This window comes from Haliotis asinina, chromosome 15 (assembly GCF_037392515.1).
Source record: "Haliotis asinina isolate JCU_RB_2024 chromosome 15, JCU_Hal_asi_v2, whole genome shotgun sequence".
NCBI classification, from domain to species: Eukaryota; Metazoa; Mollusca; class Gastropoda; order Lepetellida; family Haliotidae; genus Haliotis; species Haliotis asinina.
The window spans coordinates 38,701,131-38,711,366 of NC_090294.1; the positions used below are offsets into that span (position 1 = coordinate 38,701,131).

General features: G+C 35.8%; 1 protein-coding gene across 2 annotated transcripts; it reads right to left on the reverse strand.

The window, feature by feature from the left end:
- Nucleotides 1-5,570: 5,570 nt before the first annotated feature.
- On the reverse strand, nt 5,571-9,776 carry LOC137266392 (max dimerization protein 4-like). Of its 2 annotated transcripts, none has more exons than XM_067801892.1 (6): nt 9,580-9,776; nt 9,372-9,459; nt 8,338-8,367; nt 6,885-6,999; nt 6,057-6,234; nt 5,571-5,838 (listed from the first exon to the last, which is right to left on the reverse strand). In XM_067801892.1, exons 1-6 carry the CDS (start codon nt 9,638-9,640, stop codon nt 5,693-5,695), a joined length of 618 nt encoding a protein of 205 aa, XP_067657993.1. In that variant the 5' UTR covers nt 9,641-9,776; the 3' UTR covers nt 5,571-5,692. The 2 variants fall into 2 exon arrangements, with proteins under 2 accessions (XP_067657993.1, XP_067657992.1); XM_067801891.1 differs by having other exon boundaries at nt 9,568-9,765.
- Between the last annotated feature and the right edge of the window lie 460 nt (nt 9,777-10,236).

Genomic DNA, 10,236 nt, shown 5'->3' on the forward strand with positions numbered 1-10,236 from the left:
TAAATGAGGAAGTGGTGATTGCTTTGTGCTGGAAACCTTTCATTTCACATATTTCAATTCACTTTTAAAAATGAAGAGAAATGTTAATTTTTTTTTAATCCGGTGCTATTTCCAAAATTAATGTTTATGAATTTTGCATTTATTATCCCGTCATGAATACAAAAAATAAGTACTGCACCACTTTTGTTACATATCTGTCACATAAAATATGGATAAATGTTTGTAATCTTGTCTCTGATAATATTCTGAAAAACAATCTTGTGTATATTGAAATTATCCAATATATTAAAATCATTTTTTTATTGTTATTATTTGTATTAACAGAAAGAGAAACAAACATATAAACATCACTATAGAAATTATATTTAAAGCTATTTCTATGAAAATGCTTAGGAATGAATTTCATTTATGTTCTTATCTGAACAACTGAAAGCCTGATCACAGCTCCACAGATGTTGCTATAATAATACTCCGTGCATTTAGCTTAGCATTGATTATTAAGTATAATGTTCATTTCTGGTGGTTTCATATTCAAAACTATGCTATTCAGCAAGTAACTTCTATAAAATCTCAGACTAACTTTGACCCCACAAGAGACAGGTGCATCAAACAAAGATCGGCCAGTCAGCATTTCACAGCTGGCTTTAACCTTCACCTTGGCTTTCAACAATGACTGCTTTGTTAATAGGTTGCAAGAGAAGGCGTTCAATGTGAGTTTCCTTTGAACTGCAACAGCAATGATCATCAGTTTTATTGACTTGTATCATCACCTGGTTAACATGAGGCTGTATTAATAGCAAAATTGATACGGATGAAGAAGAGAAGTCGACATGTGTGTGTACTTCTATTGTTGTGAATACTATATTTCATACTTTGAATGAATAATCTAAAGTGTGTGTTAAATTGCTGTCAAAAGTACAGTTTATATATAGATTGTGTGAAAGTTGAAACATTTTAAAAATATTTTAAACATCATTCAAAAAGAGATATAAATTTTTAAAATTTCAATGATTGTATTTACAGAGAATTCAGTAATTCAATTCTGCATCAGTGGTAATTAAGGTAACAGCTGCTTACTGAACTGTTCAACTGAGCCAGTTAGACTATGGCCTTGTATACAAATTGTTGATCTAAATTCCATCCATCTTTCAAACAAATACATAATTCTGATTGACACTGTCCTCTTGTAATTGTTTCAATATTGACAGTCCACATACAGTCAACAACCAGCCATTGTCAAGTCTAGATAAGAGATTGACATCTGGCATGTGAAAGTCTATAATTACAGCTTTACTTCAACAAGCCAGGGCACATTTGGATGGATTTAGAGAATTCAGATGACACCTCAGAATGTTATGATCGGTTCACATCGCTAATTTACAAACACTTCCAGCGGTAACCACAAATCACCTAAGGATTTAGTTAGATGTTAAACATTCCAGTCATATCAGACCTAAAACTGCAATGTTCAGTCTGTCAATATCTATACACCAGAACCAAGATTCTCGAAGCTCTAGGATAATCTTAAGTTAATGTAAATGTATGGTACTTTCAACTATATCAGCACTGAGAGCTTCGAAATCTGATAAAGACAGGAACTTGGACAGTTTTCACTGTAGCTTGTTTTTACATTCAACTTGTGTATCATGTTTTCACATGTGATGAATATTTGAGTTTTGTCATGCTGACAATATCATGAACAATGCTGTGACGTTGTGTTCTATATATAGCAACTGCAGATAGCCAGCCTATGTTTGAAAGTAGATTTGGGTTTTTTTCCTCAACTTGATGACTTTGGTAACAGAATGTTATATTTGTGCCCATATCACATATCATACCATGTTTAGATGGTAAATATCAAAAATACCAACATTTAGGCACTCATACTGTAAATCATAAGAACAATGTTGAGCTCACAGAGATTTACCTCAAGTAAATCATCACACACAACAGACATACAATATTCAGGTTGATTAAGATTTTTATTCCTCAAAATGAGAAGTTGAAACAATAAAATTAATTGTCGTATGTACACAAAAATGTCTAGGGTTCTACTCTTACCAGTATCCTGGCTCTGATGAAACAACAATATTAACGTTTGCTGTCTAAAGTTTGACACCTTTTTTTTTGCAATATATTAGGAACATGCATATTACATGTACATATGCTTAATTTTCACATGCCAGTGTTAAACACAATCGATTCATTCCAGATCGGTGATGTACAGTTTCAGGAACCTAGGAACGGACTTTTGAGCCCTCATTCCTTCTCTTTAGCACTGTGAGTTGCTTTGAATGATAGGGATAGAGTATTATTAGTCCCTTCTCACTTGATGTTTCTTTGAACATTCATGACAAAGACGATATGATGTACATAGAAAACATATTTGATCTTAACAAGCACCAGTGATTCTGATGGGAGATTGTTCACTTCCACTTTGCATCAAGATTTGGACTTACGCTGGTTTTCAAACTTAAACAACAATAACAAAAGCCTTATTTTCACCAAGTTTGGGTTTCGAAATATCAAGCTTTTCCTTGGCAACTCAGAGGAAAAACACACTACCTTTTCTATCCTTACTCAAAAAAAAAAAAATAACATCAGGACTGAAATAATTAAGCATCTGCAGCTATCCTTGGTATGACTGTCCTCATTTTTATAATATTACTGCCATTTTATAGTCTCAAAAATATACAGAATGCTCCTAGAGTACCCTCGTTCTTCTGTTTGTGAGCAGTCATTGTTGACAGAATGACATTGTTCATTCTTGACTAATAAAGCAAAAGCTTTTAAGTAGGGGAATTTTTGCATATTCAATATGCTTTCAATTTCAAGCCTCCATGACTTGATGTTAAACATCGCGGAGGGGAGGAATAGTCTTAGCCCACTGGCAAATAGAAGGGAACAAAAGGATAGATAGGAATAAGTCTAGGAAAGTGGCTGATAAGTCTCAAAAACCTTGCAAACAAAGCATAACTTGGAAAGGAAAATGGTAAATAATATCACAAACAGCATCATAAATAAAACAATTAAAACCTGCAGATTTTCTCAATCAGTCCAAATCTTCCATGCAAAATGATCACAGATTTGTTAGAATATTTTTCACCTCGTTTCGTTTTGATAAACAGAGCTTCACTGGTTACCGTGGTTACAAGCAGCATACATAGTCATTATTTTCACTTCATCATCCTCATTAAGTACTTCAAAATAACAACAACGTCCATTCATACCACATTCTCGCACATTGTGTATGCACCCCTTTCACACAAAAGTCAGATACACTGGGATCTTTCAACCACCGAGTGTGACAGTTCGAGAACCACATCGCAAAGTAAAATATTTCACTGAACTAAACATTAAATCACCACTCAATCTTGTCAAACAGATTAAAATTAATTCCAGCAAGTAACTTGCATCCAGTGCATGTCTCAACTTGCCAATGCTAGAAAGATTAAAATCATTGCATCACTGTAACCAGTACAGTTGACAAAGATAAAAATCTTAATGGTCATAATTAAAATTCCTGTGATTTTCAAAGTTAAAAATATCACTGCTAAATATGCTTTAAAATGTTTTTCAGAGTCGACATGTTTGTTTCACAAGACTGAGGGTGTAGGTTGAACAATGAAACTAAGATAAAGAAACTTTACAACAGAAGATACAGAACACAAAAGAATTAGATCATCACAGGGCAAGAAATGAGAATCAGAAATGTTGTTGTGTTTCTTGGCAAGTAGCTTTGCCTCACAAATTCATAATCTCATCAAATAATGTCAAGAGACAATTTAACTCAAAACATTTTCTTGCATGTACAAATTATCTTTGACATAAAACCAAGAAAAGCTTAGTCAAGATAGATCCTTTCATTAAACAGACAGAACCATAACAGAAAAGGTATAAATACTTTCCTTTTTACAAATATGTTCAACAGATTTAATTTACTCCCTTAAATATTCAAACCATGCTCGGTTCAACCACACTAACAAAAGTCAAGGACATTACAATGAGCCACTTGAAACACTGGTTTCACAGCTTAGTAGCTTAAAGCAAAGATACAGGTTTATGCATCAGTAACCCTCGTAAATGTCACTTCAAAAATAAAATGTCAACTGGGGTCCAAATTGAAAATATTAATCATAATATTAGGGTATTACTTATTTTACTTTACCATATTCTTAAACACTTTACAAAAATATAGGTTAAAGAAAGGCAATGTGATGTCTTATTGTTGAGTAAAATGTAGAAAGGACGAATAGTAATTATTTCATACAGAGAACAAGCTTTTCATCAAAACCTACTCCTGGTTTCATCATTCCTGAGAATATGTATGCAAATATCTCTGTGACAAATAAACTGCCACTTCTTTTTATTGCAAAAAGCCAACCATTCCAGTGCATGCTTGCACATTGATGTAACTGTGCAATATTTACTCCAGATGCAGTGCCAATCCTTAGTTGGAGAACAATTGGAATTCTGTTTGCCCTATGAGAATAACAAAAACCTTACTCAGATCAATTCTGACACGTCAGAACATCTTGAGTATGAGTATTGAAAAATATTTCTCCTGGATATTGGCTGATTGACCAGGCACTGCATATGTCGTAGGTATCGGCCATCTTGTTCAAGTACATCCATCCATCCGCGGGTCCGATCCAACAGCTGCCTCGATAGGCGAGGACACCTTTCATCTTCCAGCCAATCACATTTCAGCTTAGTATCACAGATATTACCATGATTGCCTTGGAAGAAGTCTGAAAAGCTCATCCTCAGCCCGAATAAGTCTACCGGGACTTCTGGACTGATGTACAACAGAACACTAGCCACAAGACTAGACACGTGTCACCCCTGGAAGATTTTCCTTTTGATGCTTGCACATTTTTTTTCTCTTGCTATGAATACAGAATCTACAGGCTATGTTACAAGAGCAAATAGATTAAGTAGGAACTGCGTCAGATTTACAGATCATTTTAACAACAGCATAATTTAACTGAAGACTAGTCAAATGTCCATCAAAAAGCTATTTGGTGACAAGTGTCACTTTACAAAGCTGATAAAAGTCCTTAAGCAACTTATTGGCAAAGATGCAAGCTTGATACAGTAATCCACATTTGGAGACATAGAGAGGAAGTCCTGTGTGTCTAGGACAGACGAAGAATATAAATCATCAGTATACTCCATTCACTCGCTTGTATCAGAACACTCCTAGACATTTTTATTGATGTAGTATGGTATGCGACTTGCCTACTCTGGCAAGAAAAAAAGACAGAGCTGAAACAAGTGTTACTACCACTTAATGCCACCCCCAGCCTTTGCTGCCATAGGATAACGGTACCTACTTGATGAGGGAAGGCGTGGTGGTATATCTTTGAGGGACTGGACTGACCCCCACAACATAAACATGTCATAACAGCAACAAATGGCAAAAAAAAAAAAAAAAAAAAAAAAAAAAAAAAAATTTAAATTGGAAAAATGTCAATAGACTTCACCATTGCTTCCAAAAAGAAAATGTGTCTGTAGAATTATTGGATGACCTTCATTAACTGAATGGATCAGTAAGATATTTTAGTTGCTTTTTGTTTCTCAGCACAGTGATCATAACAGATCTCTCGTGGAATAAACAGTGATATCTGTTCCTCATTATGCTACACACAGCACTACCCATCAACACGGTGCCGTCCTTGTTAGGACACCATCAAAGGGACTCAGATGAGGGTGAATCGTCCATAAAACTAAAGTATTTGCTATCCACACTGTAACCATCGCTACCACCACTTCCAATGCTGCTATGGTCATCGGTATCACTCTGGCCACTATTATCACCCAGAATATCCACTTCATCTGTAAAGTACAATGAAATATGTTTCAAAATAAACCCAATATTTACCAATACCAATTAGCACTACAAAGAATCAATTTTAGAATTTCAAATGTATAGTATTGCAAACAAGCACTGATTTCTGGTTATGTTTCATCATAACACATTTAAATAAACACGTTTTGGTTTTATTGAAAATATGTTGAACTAAGATTCAATATGTTTAAACTGAGACACTCACCAGACTCTGAAGTTGAGGTAGTTGAGTTTGTAGAAGTACTACATTCACTAATACTCCGTCCTTGTTTGACACGGTACATGCCAACATTCAGTTGATCTAATTTCCTCTGTAAGTGTCTGTGTTCTCTTCGCAGTTGTTCTTTTTGAGTATAATGTCTCCGTTCTTTATCCTCTAATATCTGAATGAAAACAAAACAATGTATGATTACACCTGATATTCTCACGACCTACATACAGGCTAGCATACATACTATTTTCTTGAAAAAAAGAAAATACAATCAAACTGAATAAGTATGTTAAGAAAATTAATTTAATTTATTCAATTAAATTACTGTTAAACATGATAAACATGATAAATTTGTCAAAACTGTTGAAAAGAAATGAATTAATGAAAGCTCCTTTTGTGTTGAGGGATTGTGAACAAAGGGGGACAACTCTTACATGCCACATATCACAACCTTCAAGGTACTGGGAGATGTTTTGAAAGACAGTCAGCAATACCTTGTAATCAATATTTCTAGCAATACTGTTGAATTCCTAAGAAAAATAGGTCCAATTATCCAAATCTTCTCATAAGACTAAACATAAACAAACAGATGTTTGTACAGCTTCATGTAATGTTTTGAAATTGTTGAAACCAAAGGAATATCATCAAATCCATTCATATACTCGTGTTTTCTGCCATTGAGAAGTCTGGTACAGATTCGATGACTTTAAGCCTACTTAAAACATACAAGTGGCTCAGTTATATCTCTGTCTTGTGAAGATGATGTCTTGATACAGATGGAATCAACCACAAACACCTTACAAGCTTGATCAGCAAACTTACCCTAATAAACCCTCTTGCTTTGGTTAAGAGCCCTAAGGTTGTATGTCTAGTTGCGTCTGGTCCCAAAGGCACCATGTCTTTCAGCTTTTCCAAACAATGTCTTAAGTGGGCTCTCCTGCAAAACATAACAGCAAAGTTACACACGACTGCAAATACAGGTAACTCTAAACAGGTTAGGTAAAATGCAGTTGATGAAAGGCTGTTGCATTCTTATATATTTTAACACCGAGAAACTAGACAAATACAAATATTCCTGTTCATACTCATTGGACCACAAGGAAGACAATAAGAGCTGAAACGCTAAATATCCAGTCTTGGAAATCTAAATTTTAGCATTTCTACATCATATTTTACATGAAAGGATTTTTTTTACAAACTTTCACACATTTCTTTACTACTTGCGAAGATTAGCCTCTTTAAACAGAAGACATTCCCAGAGTTATTCCTCACCCATAAGTTCAGTTTTAAGTGTTGAATTTTGCTGACCACAAAAGATAATTATGACATGTGGAATAAGGAGACAAAACAGTGGGATTAGTTCTGGGGAGGTAGGGAGTCTCATCAATTTTGTACACATGTTCTGGAGGGAGTTTCATTGATATTGTACATGACGGGTTGGGGTGGGTCACTTACTCTGTACATATTTTTTTCTTTTTATTATTATTATTTAGGGGTGGGGTCATTGACTTTGTACATGTCACTTCACAAAAATCATCAACACCCACCTAGCCATAAATTATGAACAGTCCCTTGCATTAAATTCACATTTTAAAAAATATGAATTGAAACACATACGACTATCGCATATCAAAGGCAAGTAATGAACAAACCAAAACAGCAAAATATTCTGACAGTAACAACCATAGATTGTGTGTTCATCGCATGACCTCATTATTCGGAAAACGTACCATCAATGCAAATCATGATGACTATCATCTAGGAATAATGTTTTTCTCTGTATACTTTTATTTTAAATTCATATTTAATCACAAAAATATGAAAAAATAGTCTCTTTCTTATTTCTAAATTTGACCTGGACATAATCACATTTCGTATGCATCCAAGGATTAAGTTTTGAATTAACGACCAATGTATAGATAGGCGAGAAATGGTTTCTCTTTTGCGCCAAAACGGAGAGAAAAGCGCTAAACTCAATCGAAACTGCACATTTCTTTGTGTTCTATTTTGATATCGTCCCGGTGTTTGTAAACTCAAGGTGAAGGTCGTTTCGTGAAACCACATGACCAATATGGAATCCCAATGTCCGCCGCAAACAATAAGATCACAAGGCGATGAAATTGGAAAAAGTGTGCATGTTGTTATTTCGGTAAAGTTGTATTTACTGATAAAATCAATACAGGCTAATCATACATGTTGAAAGGAGCACCGCGACAGGTTACAAAATGGTGGAATCGTATATCTGACAGCTTACATATAAGAATCATTTACTCACCTATTTTTCTCTAATTCGTTATGAGTTGATCTGAAAAATCGAAAATAATATCATAAATTACCAGGTGAATTACATCAAAAGTCACTTCTTAAATATAAATGAATGCACATGTATCTACGACCCGGTCGAGAAAATCCCTGTGTCGGTAATATCAACGTGGCAAATGTGCTTGCAATATCGCCAAATCATCAAAATCAAAATGTTCTAAAACAGAACTTCGACTTAAAACATACCCATATTCACAAAATATAAATTTCAGCAACCTATCTGGAGCCCAGTAGGTTTCATTGGCAAATCAATTTGTAAACAATCCATTTGGCTCGCAACCGTTAGAAAGGGCGTTAGCGACCGATACACTTGGCGCCACTGAATATACAGAGGTCAAATGCAAACAAAAACATTTCTGAAATAACATCACTACAAAACAATGAATTTGTTTAAATCGTAGTGGTTGCTAATTCCACTACATGAAGTTTGTAAGAGAATACAGCGCCTTTGTCAGGTACGAGTCAAATCTGACATCTGCCGTTGCTTGGGCGCGCGGAATATCATCCGCTTTAACTTTACAAAGCATTGGTTCATGTTGATGGATATGCTACAATTCCATGACAGTACCACCAAAAAGATGTTCAGGTTTCAGATTAACCTACAGCTGTTACTTATGCTAACAATATTCTAGGAAAATAGTAACGTTCTTTATTGTTGATATCAGAGAAAGCTTGCCCGAGCACCGGTTCACAAGATGGCGGCTGTCGTCGGCTGGGTGCGAGATTTTGACAGCGCGTAAAAATTTTCCACAGCAGCCTCATACTTCACAAAAATCGAACAATAATGGATGAGAGTAATAGAAAACATGTCTATCTAAGAGCTAAATCAATTGGATATGATTGATTGAGTTAAGTTTAACTCTAACTTCCAAGATTGAGTTTGACAGATCGCGGGCGTGCAGAACGGCATGACTTCGCTATCAGCTGACCCGAACCATGCAAGTCGGCTCGAAGGCGATTTCTCGCCTTGATCGGTCAAAATCGTACCTATTTCCCTGAGTTTTCTTTCCTTTCGACTTTTTCTTGGAATATTCATCGGGCATAGGCAGTGTGGAAGCATAACCATGCTCAGCTTCTGCAAAAAAAGGATCAAAATAAATAGACCACATGAGCGAGTCTATCTGTCAAAATGGGCGACCATGCTGCAACGTGGCAAAACACGAGAGAAAAATTTGCTATTTACCATTGAATTTACCTCTTTCTCTTCTCTCAATATATTCAGCGGCTTGTAGAAGTTGTGCAATACTGTGCATCATCGAAAATAATTGCAGATTTTGGCAAACTCAAAAGAAAAACGAACTGAAAGGTCTTGCTGTCGTGGTTGTTTTGGCCTGAACTGAAACGCACGTTGAGGCAGGCGAACGCAAACACTCGTTTGTTTACCTTTCATTTGAATAATCTACTGACAGCTCGCTTTCTGATTGGTCATGACATCATCCTTCATGAATATGTACTAGGCCGGTGCTCAGGCGACGTCATTGACGTCATGAATATTAATCAACCACTGGCTAAGCCAATGGAATGAGGTCAAGATCAAATCACGTGACTGGACCACGCCTTCCCCTGCTTTGGCAGAAAAGACACAACAAGTTGTTGAATGGGCGTTGGCCGGAGAGAGAACGTATTGCATTGTCGTGGTTATTTTATGTGCACACTGGATGGAAAGGGACGTGAAATGAACCCGTGTTTATCAATGTCTAGATGTTTAGGTGGATACGGAGCTAAATCAAGCCTTTTCGCTTTGTATCGATTTTCCAGACACGGTTGGGGATGTAAACAAAACCGAATGTGAGCTTTCTGCTAGCTGCAAACGGAATGTCAACACGATTGACTGTATTCTGGGTGATATGGC